The sequence below is a fragment of the Canis lupus genome, chromosome 37 (genome assembly GCF_048164855.1).
Source record: "Canis lupus baileyi chromosome 37, mCanLup2.hap1, whole genome shotgun sequence".
Lineage (NCBI taxonomy): Eukaryota > Metazoa > Chordata > Mammalia > Carnivora > Canidae > Canis > Canis lupus.
In genome coordinates this window covers 3,550,183-3,566,446 of record NC_132874.1, presented here as the reverse complement: position 1 = coordinate 3,566,446, position 16,264 = coordinate 3,550,183, and the positions used below count along the sequence as shown (strand labels likewise).

The following is a 16,264-nucleotide window of genomic DNA, read 5'->3' as shown; positions in this document are numbered from 1 at the left end:
AACACCGAGGGGCTCTTGACCACCCTGAAGGAATGTCAGAATCCTCTCCTTCCTCAGGCACTTATGCCAAAGAGGTCAGGGCTGGCCTGCTTTAAGTCAAACTTGGGTTAAGCATTTATTAACACATCATTGTTTCATATTAAAACCATGCAGAAACCCTCCCCCCTAGGCCCAGTTGGCAGGCTCATAATTTAAGTAAAATCGCTACAACAAAACCAATCTTTCCCCAAAATCTTTGTTTGTGGAGGGTAGGCTGCTTCCCTGTTGCTGTGCAACAACATGGATCAATCCAGCCTTTCTCAGTGGCACGTCCCTCCCCAGAGGGTTGTCCCAAATCCGTGGGACTGCAGTTCTGTTCCCATGGATGCAAAGTAAAGGGACACACGAGCTGAAATCTGAACCCAATGCTGGCTCAGGTGAGAGAAGCAGATGACTAAGAATGTAAAGGCTCTCAGAAAATTGCTAACAGCTCTTTCACCATATCAAGAATTTTACTGGGTGCAGTTTCTCATATGCAGGGTGCTGTGTGCACTCCAATCAGCCCGACTGAGCAGCTAGGCTAGTAGACCGCCACCGTGGGTGTGTTTACATTCCTAAACCATCACTCCTCTTAATTTAACAGTCTTCTCTGGAGGCTTCTAACATGTAAGAAAGTCTCACCAACACATAACTGGACTCAAATGACACCATGTGGCAGGCCTCAAATGAGGGCAATACCCCACCCTTAAACCACAGCTTGGTGGGCCACAGCGGTCACATTCTGCATCAGAGCACACTATGCTACTTAGCATTGAAAGAGGTAACTGCCAGTGTTTAGACCTGAGAGATCTGACTTAGAAACTCGCCTGCTCTTGCTTTTTCTGGAAGTTAGGAAACCTGGCAACATAGACCTTCCTGCCTTGTGCGGACAATCTGAGGACCCCGAACAGTGGGTGCCTTTCTGTGGGAGGACATGTACTTGCCCGTTTTACCACACTCCCCACCATTCCCTGTTGCCTTCCCCGGCCCAGGCCACGTGTTAGCTGTAGTTTGCCATCATGGCTTCGCTGTTGTTTTTCTCATGACAGAGAAAAAGGGAGCTAGTACTCCTCGCCACTGTGCAAACAGCCGTGGCTCATGTACCTCCAGAGCCCGGCCCCTCGGACTGTGCGCATTTGCTGACATGGGAGTTGAGTTACCCTCAGCAGCCGCAGACACGCACCAATATGTTACTTATTGGCATATACGCAGAATGCTTTTTCTTTCTCAAATCACTTCAATGCTGAGATCCCCTTTGGGTTAGAAGCATTCCTGTCAACTCAAGGGGAACCTCGGTGCGAGTCTGATCACTTTAGAAACCAATAAATGAGACATACGACGGGTCCTTCAAAGGAAATGTGACTCACTCCACGAGTTTCACCCACTCCAGCGACATGTCCCTTCGATGCACACATGGCACAGTCCTCCCCCCACCCCATTATAAGTGCAAGTTCCAGTTTGTACAACTCTCCCACTGGTGTGAACATTTATCCGGATTTTCCACCTAGATCCAGAGAGAAAGAGGCCCCCTCTTGTTGGCTGCTTGAAACAAAGTGTGTTTCGTTGCCCCCTGCTTGGGACCGAGCTGGAGCTGCAGGAAGGAAACCGGAACTGAGGGAGGAGGAGGAAGGCGAAGGCCCCCCAGGAGAGGGTGCCCGGGGCCAAGCGGGGGCAAGTCGGGGTGTGCAGGGGGGAGTGTGGAGAAGGAGGGGGCGGGGTGGGGGGCGCACGCCACGCCCTTGGGACACTCACGGTTGAGCTGCCGCCTCCGGATGCGGTCCCTCCAGGGCCTGCTTCGGATCCAGTGTAGTCGAGAAGGTAGCACCATGGTCCCAAGGCCACCTCTCTAAAACCTGCGCATGGCAGGGGGCGAACGGCGCGCAGCGATTCGGAACACGAGTCCAGGAGGAGGAAGATAAAAAAAAAAAAAAAAAAAAAAGACACAACAAACCCACAAACCCTCTTCTCTTTTTAGTGTCTGAGGCTTCTGGCAACTTCTTTTATCTTGTGAGTTGCTTTTCCTTCCCTCCCCTTAACTCCGCGCTGGCCCCAAGGCAGCTGCAGCGCCAGGCCCCGGGCCTGCGCCTGGCCGGGCCCCCTGAGCCATGTTTTATGCATGAAGATGCTGCGCCGGTAATTTATTCTAGCGGAGCTCCCGGGGCCGCCCCACGTCACAGGAGCCCGGGCTGGCGGGGGCGGGGCAGGTGGACGCGGCTGCAGGAAGAAGGGCCTGACGTGGGAATCCCCCTGCGAGGGCGCGACTGCAGAGCGGAGCCTGGCTGCAGGGCGCTCGGGCGGCCGACGACCCTCGCATCTCAGCGCGCCTGGTGCCGGCTCCCTAGCACCTGGGAGACTGCCTGGCGTCCAGCGGGGGCAGGCAAACAAGAAATACTTGTTGAATGAATGAATGAATGCATGCATGCATGAATGAATGCTTCAATGATAACCAACAGGAGGGCTTTTTGTGCTCCTGTGAGTCTCTGATGCCAGTTAACCTGCTCAGCTCACAGGCCTCAAATATGTTTGCTTGAACCTCCCGGCCTGCGTCTTGCCCGGTACTTTTCTCTCCACCAAAGACCATGCTCCCTCATCACCCACCCACTCATGCTCTGAAATCTCACTTTCCTGTGGAGCACTCGTGAGCCCACACGGATGGGGCCAGCCCCCACGCACCTGCCCGGGCCAGTGACCAGATGGCCCTCAACTGTTAGAGCTTTCGTTTGTTCGCTGGTTTGTTTTAACATACATGTCCGAGTGGTGAGGACGCTCACCACTGGTGAGCAGGCACTGGTATTGGCATTGGTGGCAGGCACTGTGTATTTGTCGCCCTGAGCTGCCATGGACCCTGGTTCGCGTGGGAAATTGGTAACATCAAGGAGGGGCCGGGCATCCTGCCTCCCCATATCCAGCAGCCCTTCCTCAGGCCACCCCGAATAAATACACAGTTTAACTAAATACACCGTATTGGCTGTAAAAACAGCCTCAACATAGGACCCCAGGTGCTGTGCTGTCCCAAACCCACGGCCCTCTGGAAGCAACCTTCTACAGTCGTTGCAGAGCTGCACCTGGGAGGGAAGCTCTCACTATCAATTGCTCTTTCCCCTGCAATGTCACCTTGCTCCAGGCAGCCAACAGGTAGTGTTAAAGCCTTAGGGACAGCCTTGCCATGAGGTCCAAATTGCAAAAAGTGACACTCAAGGTCCCACATTTAGCCCAAGATAATCTGGGCTGGCTGAAGGCAGAAACTCTGTCCTCTCTCTTTTGTGTCTGCTATGGGGTCACAGCGGGGAAGGGGAAGTGCTGAGGGATGGGAACCTGGAGGGAGGCCAGGGTGGCAACCAACCAGAGCTGTGCCATAGGCAGCTCCATCCCTGTGCCTCGCTGGCTCAGAGGGACATGACCTACAGACCTCCCAGCATGGCAAGATGAAATGGGATGAAGCTCTAGGGGTTGGCAGGGAGATGGATGGTTATCCAGGAGCTAGCTCTGGGCCCAGCAGGGGGTGGGGGGGGGGAAATAAAGTGATTTCCAAAACACCTGGGTGCAAACTCTTGGTAGCTGCTTACTCACTTCATACCTTTGACATCACTGTACCTCAGTATTCTCATCTGTAAGATGGGGATAAAAATGAGAGCCACTGCCTTAGGATTCTGCTGATGTCATGAGTCGATATGCACCAAGGGCGTAGAATTGTGTTCAGCAGAAAGAAATTGTTGCTTGTTGTCAGCAGCTACTGTTGGCCAGCAATGCAATTTCATCAAAGTCGGCAAATGCCCTGGACTTTGTTTCCTTGTCTGCAAAATGAGGGGGCCTGCGGTACATTATATAGTCTCAAGAATCCTGAGTATTAGTTTCCTATTGCTGCTTTAACAAATCACCACCAATTTGATGTCATAAAACAGATTTCTTACCTTATGTTTGGGGAGGCCTAAGTCTGAGGCGGGTATCCCCCCGGCTGACCCTAGAGTGTCTGCAGGGCTGTGTTCCTTCTGGAGGCTCCAGGGGAGGATCTGTTCCTCGCTTTTGCCAGATTCTAGGGGCTGCTCAGAGTCCTTGAGTCTATTTCCAGGTGATCTTTGTTAGCCTGAGGGACCTCCATCCCCTCAGGCTAACAAAGAGGGTGGAGGGGGGCTTTACACCAATGGAGTGAGTTGGCAATTGAGGGTCACGTGGGGCTTAGTGGGTCTAGACAATCACCACCAGCCCCAGATGTTCTTGCACCTCAAGCTTCACGTTCTGAAACAGAGAGAGGGTAGAGACCAGGATTAGGACAGCATCCTGATCAAGGTAGCCCCTGAGGAGGTTTTATGGACTGTTGCAAGTGCGCACAATCCCCTGGAATGGTGGAGGCAGTATAAGAAAACCACGTACTTGAGGGCCCAGGAATGGATGTTGTCACAGTCTTCTCTGCTCCCACCTCCACAATCATTCACGACAATGCATTTCTGCTCTACGTGGCTCTTACCATAAATCAAATCAGGTGGCTGCCAACAAGGCAAATGAAAGAAGAGGAAGGTCAGAGAGGATGCTCCCTTCCACCACCTTGGCTCATTATTGGCTCTTCAAAGTCTGTGCCCGCAATGAACTTGAATGTATAGTATGTGATAGGACACGAAGCCGCCTTCTTCTTCTTCTTCTTCTTCTTCTTCTTCTTCTTCTTCTTCTTCTTCTGTAATCAGTATCAGACCTTCTTTCCTCCTCATTAAGCCACACATTTCCTCAAGCCTCTGCTGCATGAGTCACTGCTTTTCTTATGCACATAATTTACAATAGCAGATGAGAGAGAACAGCAGGCCAGAGGGGGCGGAAAGTACAGTTTGGTCTAAAATGAAAGGCAGTTGAAAAGTTTGCATTTCCTCTTCTCTGGTGCATTTAAATACAGAGCTTGCCAGTTTGCTCATTATAATCATGGAGAGACTGGTGGGGGGATGGAGCATGAAGCTGAGGACTTGCCGCCATGCTTGCTGTTCTTCCCGGGCTCATACCACACAGTTCCCTTTTCTGACTCCTTGGGCATTACCTTTCCCTTCATCAACCACATTCTTATATAAATGCTGGGGATAAATTGTGGAGTGTTATCCTCCCTGGGAACATTTTCATCTGTGCTAAGTGTCAAATATCCATTTTGACTCTTCTCTGGGCCCTTATTGCTATTAAATTTTCATAAGTTGCAAAATTTCATGGCAAAAACAGAGGTTCTGCTAGGAGCAATGTGTTTAAAAGAACATTGGGGGGGAAGCATAATTATGAGATCCTTTCTTCATTTTTCCTTCAACGCATTTTCAATAAATGGAAACGAGATGTTAGGTTCAAGAGAAAGCACACCAGCATGTTTATTTCTACTTTAAAACTGTCCTGGGGAGAAATAGACCTTCAAGGACTCTGTGGAGGATGGAGACTGCTGAGCCAAGGCACATCGTGCTACTTTTAAAGCAAACCATTAAGGAAAACTTGGTATTTTTAAATAAAAGCTTATCAAACAACAGGAGGAAAGAACAGCACAGCACTTAATTTATTTCTCTCCTGCCACAAACACATGCACAAAGGACATAGGGCTCAGTGTATTCTCTGGAAACTGGAAAGGGAGTGGGAGTCAGGTCCTCCCCACGGCTATCTGGCTGGCTATTTGCCCACATCATGGAGACTCACCAAGGAATACGCTTGGTGTTGCATTCTTGAAGTAGGTAGGTGCTTTTAGTTCACTGCCCCCATGTTATTGTAGAGATAGCAATCTCATTTCATAGATAAGATAGTGAAGGCCAAAGAGTGCTAGCTTTAAATAGTAATCATTTGATACATATGGTGCTTTGCATATATTAATTCATAGCATTGCAATAATCATATCATTGTTGTGAGCCCATTTTACAGGTGGTGAAACCAAGGCACAGAATTCAGTGATTTGCCATGCTCACATGCCTAGCAAGTGGCTAAAATGGGATTTCTTTTTTTGTTGTATTTTAAAGATTTTATTTATTTATTTGACAGAGCACAAGCAGGAGTGTCAGGCAAAGGGAGGGGAAGAAGCAGGCTCTCAACTGAGCAGAGAGCCCGACAATGTGGGGCTTGATCCCAGGACCCTGAGATCATGACTTGAGCCCAAGGCAGATGCCTAAACAACTGAGCCACCCAGGCACCCCTGCAATGGGATTTGAATTCAGATAACCTGGCTCTATGTTTAACTGCAACTTGTATTAACTCTTCGGATCAGTGGGGATAAGGGTGAGTCCGTTGTCTCAGCTGCCTCCAGTGGCCCGATGCAGATGGAAGAAGTATTCAGGCAGTGTCTGTGTCACCTTTGTGGTGGCTCCCTCTGGGGATACTCAAGATGTACAGGACAAACATTTCCTTATCATAGTGAGTTATAGAAGATCCGAGTCTTCTTTGATCTCAATGTTAGTGGGTCTGGACCCTTCTTAGCCTTGTCAGGAGAGAAGGGGTAAGAGACTCCATGATCTGAAGATAGCTTCTCTTCTCTTCACCCCAAAGTCAAGCCAGAATCATAACCTCCCCCAGAACTCCAGAGCTGGAGAGACCCAGATGTCGCTGCCCCACACCTTTCCTTCACGGATGGGGAAGCAGAGACTCAAAGGGTAGAAATGTCTCATCAGTGCCCACAACCAGTTAGTCCCTGCGGCACTCTTAATACCTCATCATTCTGGTTCCTATTTCGGGGCTCTTTCCACGTGCACAGCCCATTACAAATCAGACTTCTCACATATGAAATACATGCATTTCTCAGCAATGTTTGGAACATTATATTTTATGTGTGAGTAAAGGGCAAAATCAGGACTATCTTTTAAAATGGTGCCATGAAACCAGAGTGTCTCAAAGCTTTCATGTGGCTTCTTCCCAGAGGGTCAGTTAACTGATTGGGGTCATGTATACATCTATATATTTTTAGGAAGAGATTGAGGAGAGATAAGGAAAACAGCAAGGAGGGTTGGTCTCTCTTATGTCTCTGCCAAGGGTCCTGGACTCACACACATCTGTTCCTCCTATTCAAGGGAGGTCATCCAAGTAGCCTGGAGGTGTTTGCTTCACTAGGTTAATCCGATTCAGTCTTTTTAAAATGTTGTAGGTACTGGGTAGATCTGGGTAAAATGTTGTGGGTATGGGTAGATGCAGATGAATAATGCATGGGTTTGCCCTGGAGAACTTAAAATCCTGTGTGGAATACAGACAGATTCATAAATAACTAGATGGCCAGATCCAATGTGGCAAGTGTTGGAGCAGCCCCATCAAGTCATTTGGGAGCCCGGATGATAACAAAATGATTCTGACAGGAAGAGGAAAGCCAAGGTAGGCTTCCGGAGGCATCTGAGCTCTGCCTTCAAAGACTGGAGGATTTGGAGAGGTAGAGAGGATAAGCAGAAAGGCCTTGCAGGGCAAAGATTCATGTGTGCAAAGGCTGTGGGAGGACAGGAGCGAGAGAAGGAGAGAAGATCCGGGGCACAGAGCGCAGCCTGAGTGGCAGGGCTGCAGGGAGGCTCCGCAGTGGGGGCAGGACAGACCCTTCTAGCCAGATAGAAGGGGACTTGTTCTAACATCCATGGGCCTCCCTCACCACCGCAGTGTTCTGCCTCCACCTAGGGAGTCCAGAGATCTCACACTTCCTCCCTTCACCACAGCAAGCTTCACAAAGAAGTATCAGAGATGCTCATTGATGCCACAGGGTATGGCCATGTAAGGACGCCAAAATAAGGTGGTATCTCGAGAAACCAGAAGTTGCTCCTTGGCCTCTTGGAGAGGGTGGGCAGCAGCCTTCATGGAGTCACCTTGTCCCAGGGGGTGGTGCAGAGGTCAGGGCTTCACTGAGAAGCAAGACACCTGGGGAAGACCTGTCTCTGGGAACTGGCTCACACTAAAGCAAAACCTCAACAGAGAAACAGAAATCAGAAAGGAAATCCGTCAACGTGCAAAGAGGAAGAAAAACTGACAAAATGAAACCTTTGGGTTAACTGGTCAACATACTTAAAAGTGAAATAAGACTTTTAAAATATCAAAAACATAAGCATTTATTGAATGCTTAGTACATGGCAGACGTTGTCCTAAGTGATGTTGGGGCATTATCTCCTCCATACCTGGAAAGCTTAATTATAATAAGAAATTTGCTTGGGGAGAGTAAATCTGAACAAGTGAGTTAGTTGGTTGATGTCAATGGTTAGTGTCATCGAGTTAGGATTACCAATTCATCCTGGTTTGCCAGAGTCTTTGTCAATGTTGACTCTGCAAGTCTCATGTCCTGGGAATACCCTGGTCCTGGGTGAACCAAGATGGTTGGTTGCTCAGAGACTCTCTCTTTCTCTCACTTTCTCTCTCTCTCTCTCTCTCTCTCTCTCTCTCTTTCTCTTCTTTTCAGGGTTTACTTGTGGAGAGGACAGCCAGCTGTCTCATCAGGGCCCCTTCTCTCCTGGGCAGCATTGGGTGAACATTGCCGAATTCTCATTTCTGAATCTTAAAATTCTTTCCTGTTATCCTATACTTTCTTCCCACATATGATGTCATAGAGTCATCTAGAGATAAGAACCAGCTGAGCTCAGTCCTCATCATTCCCTCTTCCAGCGTGCCTTCCTGCTCTGCGTGCTGGGCAGCTGCCAGCGTTTTGCACACTCACCTGCCCCTAGAGCTCCTCATGTGACTTACATCCACCACGCAGGAGCACTGATGTGAGGCTCCAAGGAATGAGTGGGCAAAGTAAGCCATTGGCCTTGCATTGAGACAGCAGAATGGACCACCCGGCAAGCACAGTGGCTTGTATTCTCCTGAGGCCAGGAGGGGCAGGGCAGCTGGTCGACTCAAGCTTCCTGATCATGGCAGAGGCCTGGTGCTTCTGGGTCCCTGCTGGCAATAGCTCCCTAAGCTGGCCTGTTCTTTTAAGTTCAGACAGTGTTACCTTGAGCCCTCCCAATGACGTTATGAGTTGTGAGTAACCATTCCTTAAGCTCCTTTTGCATAAATTAGCCAGAAGTTCCTGCAACTTCCAACCAAAAAAACCCACAGATTGATACAGATGGTAACTAGGATGCCATCACCAACAGCTTAATAACAGTGGCTTCCTGGAATGCTGCATTGGAAGACAATCTGACGCCTCATCCAGGCTCCAGGAGAATGCAGCCGTGATGGATTGGGGCTCTCTCTGATGGCAGCAGAGAAGCAAAAATTGCAGTTGTGCCAGATTCTTGCCATTGGTGGTTGAGATGATTGACAGAACCATGTCTTTCTTCTTTGGTTTTACAATCATACTGTCATGTTTAGGGTATCTTCTACTAAGGCATTGGCTTTGTAAGTTTAACTCTGAAAATCAGAGGTTTTAGACATATTTCTTCACACTTAATCTGTAGAAATATAAGCTAGGATTGTCTTTGATGTCAAGGGTCGAATAATTGTTGATGTAACTTTTTGACGAATATAAACACTGCTGAAAATTTCTTCCTCAGCATGGATAAAGAAGATTCAGAATATTTACATTCCAGTATACATTTTCACTATATACGTCTCTATAGATTACAGAAGTATGCATTACATTTAAGGGGTATTATAAACAAAGTGGCTACAGAGAAGGAATGAAGATGTGGCTCAAATTCAAATCTGCATATATTCTATTTCTTATAATCATAAGTTCCCTTTACGATTCAGTAGTTTAAAATTATGTTTAATCCTCTACAAAGTTTAAAACATGTGTTTGCATTAGGAAATTCTATTCTTTGCATTGGCTGTAGAATATGACTATTATAGGAAACAGAATCTTCTTATTAAACCAAAAACGAAGTAATCAGCCTTGTGCTATCTTCTCTCTCTTGCACTACGTTTGTTGCTAGGGTTTTCCTGTTGGGCAGACAGCAACTCGGCTGGCTCTTCTCACAGTTGGAGAAAGAAAATAAAGCCACTCTGTTGGAATCCACAACACAAAGCATAATTTCTTTGACAATTTGAGAGTTAGGGGTTCCTCCTTGCCTCTCCCTTGTCTGCCTCCACCTGAAAGGGCTCATCCCTTGGGGGATTTTCTCTCCTGGGAGAGACTTTTACTCTCACACTCAGAGGTGGCAAAGATGAGGCCCTGGTGAAGATGTTACAGGCCCCTCTGGCTGGTAATGTGGCATCGCCCTGGCACTGCCTGTTCTGACACCTGTAGACACAAGATGAACAGAACTTTTAGAAATTTTAAAGAGAAAGGAAAAGAGTTTTATTTGACCCCAAGTTAGGACAGCTGCCCAGGATACACACTCCTCACAAAGAAGAGAATGCTCTGGGGAAGGAACATTTAGTGAGGGGTTATATATGTTTTGTTTTGTTTTTACATAAAGAGTTACAAATTATCAAGACGAAAAGACATTCCAGAAAGTTATCAATTTTATCTTTAGTTTTTAGTATGTGCGAGGCTCTACAGCTTTAATCTTATGGGAACCAGTGAGGTTTGTTTTTCCATCTTTGTGTTTGGAATGGACCTTTTTGGTTATTTATTTATTTATTTATTTATTTATTTATTTATTTATTTATTTTTAATGATGCAAATGTACAAGCATGCTCGGGGCAGAAAGAGAGCCAGTGAGTCCAGGAACAGGACCCACAGACATGAAAAGTTGAAAATTTCCCTTAGTACAGGCAAGAGTTGGGGCATCTGGGTGGCTCAGTCTGTTGAGTGTCCCAGTCTTGATTTCAACTCGGGTCGTGATCTCAGGGTTGTGGGATGGAGCTCCAGGGGAGCTCTGTGTTCAGTGGGAGTCTGCTTGAGAATCTCCCTCTCCTTCTGCCTCCGTCCCTCCCCCTGCTCCTGCTCTCTCTAAATCAACCAGTCATTCCTTATGACACCCAAGAGTCCAGTCTGGGTGAAATACCTATGTGCCTGATCGGAGGCATAGGATAGGAAAGGGAACTTCTGGAGCCAGAACGAGCTGAAAATAAACTTCATTTCTTTTCTCATGTCATTAAGAGCAGGTGTCCTCCCTAAGAGTTTTTTCCTTGCAAGCTGCAGCAATCCCCATAAACGTAACCCAAGTGTTGTTTTACTAAAGCAAGGGGAAGGTAGGTATTTTAAGATGATAGGACAACAGTTTTGAGCAGGTGTCTGAGGGAGAGAGCAACACTGGCCTGCACTTGTTGCTGAGTCTCATCTGGGCTTCTGAGCGCTCAGCTGCCTTCCTGGCTTCATGGGCAGTGCATGGCTCCAGAGTTTAAACCAGAGGACTGAATCCTGACTATACCTCTTCAAGCTGGGTGACCTTTATTACACCACTTGAGACATGAGTGGCCCTGACCTTGGCCAAGAACAGCTATAGTTCCTACCCCACAAGTTCTGTTGAGGAGGGATGAGCTCATCCATGTGAAAACAGCGCAGGGTCAGCACTTAATCTTTATTAGCTATTAGTCTGGTTATATATTCTTCTTTTCCCCTGTGGATTGGTTTTCTCTGCATTCCTGGGCCTACGTCCAAGCTTGGCTACCCCACAATGGCAACCCCACTTCTTAAGTCTACACCACCCCAGTCCAGGCCAACAACCAGACTGGAAATGATTCTCTCGGTCTCCAGACCAAAATCTCAGCAGAAACAATCTTCTTGGCTTGGTGTGGTCATGGAGGCAAGTGAAGTCAGCTGTGAAAGGTTGATGTGTGTGCATGTGGGAGTGGGGGTGGAGGGGTGGGGAGAGGAGGTGATGGCAGTGGTTCTCAAAGAAAGAAAGGGTGTCTCCATGGCTGGTTAATCTTCTCCAGAGGGGTGAGGCCAGCAATGCTACATTTTGTAGTGCTTCATGATAAGTCTTTGGTAAGCACTGTTGGTGCCCATCCCAGATACCCTGTATCCTTTTACACATCTGTGTGTCGCTTGCTCCTTCCACCACTGCTGTGTGCTTTGGCTCCTAATTGCCCCTGATCTACAGAGTCATTCTGCTCATAAGTGCAGAGAGCAAGAGAGGCCTGGGAGAAGTTGTCTTCCTTCCTCCAGGGCAATCCACAACCAGGGACTGCCAGCTGCCCTGTGAGGGAGTCTGAAAGCCCAGCATCCCTGCCCTGCATGGGGACACACTCTGAGGCAAAACATCCCCTCTCTCCCACTAGGGATCCCTTGGGGGTCAGGCTGAGGCTAGGAGTTTGCCGGAGGTGGCACTTCGCTTGGGTTCTTCCCCTTCTCTGTTTGGCTCCCCCTGGAAGCATTTCCTTAATAAATCACTTACACATGAGTCCTGCTCTCAGGCTCTGTTTCTGGAGCTCAATTTCAAACCATCCCACGGATCAAAAAATGAGTCTGAACTCATTTGTGAGCCATTAATGAATGTAATTGATGTGCATGTGAAAAGAATTCTTTCCATCCCCTGAGATTTGATTTTGTTTCTCATCCTTGCATTCTTCACCGGGTCCCACCCACCGAGAAGGGCTGTGGGGGAGCCCAGTCTCTCTGCCTTCAGAGAGAGATCTTCTTTCAAAGCAAACAAGGAGGACAGCCACTCTTAGAGAGAGAGAGAGAGAAAAGGAAACAAAAGAAAGAAAAGAAGGTTGGTGTGGTATGTGACCTGCTCTTCCCTTTCCCCCTGCCAGCTGGGAAAGCAGTTTTAACTTTCAGAAAAATAGACTCTTTCCTGCCAAGTCCGGCTGCCTGTCTGAATGCTGAACATGGAAATGCCAGGAAACAGAGTGAGGATGAGAGATGACACTTCTAGGATGAGCTGTCACCTTGACTGATCCTTACGTAGTAATACTCCTAACTCTTACTGTGGGGGTTGCTCCTGCTGATGACAAGGACACACAATCCGTGTGGCTTTCAGTGAGAAATGTTCTTGCAGGGACAGATCACCCTGACTGGCTATGACCTCAGGCCTCACAGGCCAAGGTGCTCTCCTGGGCCACCTGGTCAGCCCTTCACGCTGGGCCAGTCTCAATGCCAGGCACACAAGACAGTCATTGGTAGGGGTGCAATCTTGAACATTCCTAGTTCCCAACCCCACTAGAGAATATTCTGGCCACCTTGGCTTGGCCCCAGTGACTGACAGTCTACCACACCAATTCAAACTTCTTTGGGCTGAAGACATGTCTATTGTTAAAATGTAAGCCCTTTGAGAGAGAGAACACATTTCCCTGTTACTTACATGAACTGGGACTTTCTGGGTTTGCAAGTAACAGAAACCTAATTTAAAATGGTGTGAGCATAAAAGAGGATTTAATTGCCTCAGTACCCAGGGTGGACTGGCTTCAAGCACAGCTAGATTGAGTGCCAAAACAATGTTATCCTAAATCTGTCTTCTTTCCTTCACCAGCTTTGGTTTTTCTCTGTGCTTGCTCCATCTTTGGGTGGCAAAGATGGCCTCCAGTAACTCTCTACTGTCCTGGTAACCCCAAAGGAAGGAGCACCTCTTGCCCCATCAGCCCAGCAAAAATCTCAGGACTACTTCTCATTGGCTTAAGTGAAATGTGTGGTCTCCATGAGCCAATTGCTGTGGCTCTGACTGCTGAGGTCCCAATCATGTGCCAATTGATGGAGTAGAGGAAAGGGGTCAGCCCCACTCAAAGAGTGGGAGGGTGTGGTTCAGCAAGGAAAACTCTAAGTGCTCTTATCAAGAGAGGAGAAAGTGGGTAATAGGAAGACAAAACCAACACCTGTCCACCACACTTATGCTCAATTTTCCTACCTCCACAGTCATGGCAAGCAGAGAGCAATTCTCTGAAAGATGAGGCATAGCAGAGATTGCAAAGACAAGTCCAGAGCAAGGGGCACCATATTGGGAAACCAGGTTGGGGTGGGGGACACAGAATCAGGGCTCCATGAATTGCTAGGGAGGCAACCCAAATACTCTGAGATTTTCATAGTAGCTTCTTAGAAGCTGAGCATATTTCAAGGCCTTGTGAAAAGCAGCACTTGAATCCCAGAAAGCTTGACAGGTGTGGGCAGGGGGCTGGCACTTTGGCTCACAGTTGATACCAGTAGACTGCACCTGGCTTGTAAGCTCAGCCTTCTACTTTGTTGAACAGGAGTGATATACTCTATGAAGATCTTCTCTAGGGGTGCCTGGTGGCTCGGTTGGTGAAGCATCTGCCTTCAGCTCAGATCATGATCCCAGGGTCCTAAGATTGAGCCCCACATGGGGCTCTCTGTTCATCAGGGAGCCTGCTTCTCCCTCTGCTCCTCCCCCTGCTTATGCGCTCTCTCTCTCTCCGCCCCCCCCAATTGTTTCTCTCTCAAATAGATAAATTAAAAAAAAAAAAAGATGTTTACCAAAAACAACAACAACAACAACAAAAAGATTTTTCTGCATCGTAGTCCCAGGATCCTTCACCAGGCTTCATGTGATGTATACATGTATACATGTATCCCTGTGCCTGGCAGGGATAACTGTGACAAAACCAGGAAGGGCATCCTGTCTCATTAGCTGGGCTGACCCATCATCTCTTTCTGACTAATCTGACTCCCAGGCGGCTGAGATGCACTGAGCGCCCTATTATAACACCCATGTGAAGTCTGGCCTAGTGTTCCCCTCTGCAGACAAGGAAGTAGGTCTTACAGAAAGGTGAATTATTTTGCCAGCCAGTGAGCGGTGGACCCAGGATAGAGGCCCCATTTAACATCCTTAAGCCCCAGGCCACCACCAAGACTGTGAAACCAGAAGTAGCTGGGGAAATAGGGAGGAACAAAGCTTAAAGCAATCATGCAATAAAGGGGTAGGGGGAAAATCCAGGTGTGCAAGACATGGGTACTGGCAGTCTGAACACAAGCAAGGAGCCAAAAGATTATGAGAACATGCTGCCCTTTATTTGCTGAAGATGATACCACCTGTGGGTAGGGTGATCACATAATTGATCGTCTAAACTGACATTGTTTGAGAATGAGAGGGCACTCTTGGTAATTAGGCCAGGGAGACTAGAACCGATCCAGACCAGCTTGGGCAAAGGAGGACTCAGGGTCACTCCAACCGGAGCAAGGCTTTATTGGAATAGTGGTGATGGACATTCATGGATTCATCCAAAGCCCCTCAGCCCCTCCATCCACCATCGAGGGCTGCAGGATGGCCAGTGAGGGATGTATCAGTTGCCCTTGATCTTTGGAAGCCCTATGCTTCAGCTTGAGTTCTTCTCCAGACACCATAGACACAGGAGACAAAAGACACAGCATAAATAATTAACTTATTTAATTTAAAACCAACAATTAAGCAAGGTAGTACAGCAGAGTGGTAAAAGGATTTCCCTTTGAGGTTTAGGTTTGTTTGTTTGCTTGCTTGCTTTAAAGATTTTATTTACTTATTCATGAGAGACAGAGAGAGAGGCAGATGGAAAAGCAGACTTCATGCAAGGAGCCCGGTGTGAGACTCGATCCCAGGACTTCAGGATCACGCTCTGAGCCAAATGCAGACGCTCAATCACTGAGCCACCCAGGCGTCCCGAGGTTTAGGTTTGGATCTCACTATGTGAACTTGGGCAGGTGTCTTTGGAGCCCAGGGTCCTGATCTGTAAAATGGGAATGAGGGTACAGAATGAGTTTTACTTTGTCTTAGGCACTGGGCTGAGTCTTCTCTGTGGATACTTAATCCAGCATCATCACAACCTTATGAGGCAGGTACCATTACAATCCCCATTTTGCAGGCTGGGGCACTGAAGCCCAGTAAAGGTTAAGTAACTGTTGTAAAAAAAAAAAAATTGTACAACCAGGTTATACAATTAATAAATACCTGTCTTTTTTAAAGATTTTATTTATTTATTCATGAGAGACACAGAGAGAGAAGCAGAGACACAGGCAGAGGGAGAAGCAGGCTCCATGCAGGGAGCCCAATGTGGGACTCAGTCCCAGGACTTTGGGATCATGTCCTGAGCCAAAGGCAGACACTCAACCACTGAGCCACCCAGGTGCTCCTACATGTCTTTTTTTTTTTTATGATTTTATTTATTTATTTGAGAGAAAGAGCATGAGCAGGGGTTGGATGGGGGAGAGGTAGAGGGAGGAGCCCAACGCAGGACTCCATCCTAGGGCCCTGAGGTCACGGCCTGAGCTGAAACCAAGAGTCACCTGTTTAACTGACTGAGCCACCCAGGCACCCCCATTGAATATCTGTCTTCTAGGGGGTTGGTTTTGGTGACTAAATGAGATAATGCTTATTTAAAAATGAGCATACTGACTGAAATCTAATAGAAGCCCTGGATGAACTGTTAGTCTTTAATCGTGGTAATTTAGTATTCAGGATTATTGTGATCTTCCATTTGTAATTTGGAAGGTACTAAGATGAATCATATTTCTAACTCACCATATGGCAGGAGGATCCTCTGAATA

The 16,264-nt window shown here is 47.7% G+C and overlaps 2 protein-coding genes across 5 annotated transcripts in view; both read right to left on the bottom strand.

The window, feature by feature from the left end:
- The window catches only part of RIPOR2 (RHO family interacting cell polarization regulator 2), a 218,420-nt gene extending 216,262 nt beyond the window's left edge, over positions 1-2,158 (bottom strand). For all 3 annotated transcript variants that reach the window (XM_072813852.1, XM_072813855.1, XM_072813859.1), the window contains exon 1: positions 1,771-2,158. In XM_072813852.1, coding sequence (XP_072669953.1) covers positions 1,771-1,846 — 76 coding nt within the window. In that variant the 5' untranslated portion in view covers positions 1,847-2,158. The remainder of the gene's footprint in view (positions 1-1,770) is intronic.
- Positions 2,159-14,733: 12,575 nt separating this feature from the next.
- LOC140626472 (cytidine monophosphate-N-acetylneuraminic acid hydroxylase) overlaps positions 14,734-16,264 on the bottom strand; it is a 115,042-nt gene continuing 113,511 nt past the window's right edge. For both annotated transcript variants that reach the window (XR_012025645.1, XR_012025646.1), the window contains exon 17: positions 14,734-15,447. The gene's annotated coding sequence lies outside the window, so the exon portion shown is untranslated. The remainder of the gene's footprint in view (positions 15,448-16,264) is intronic.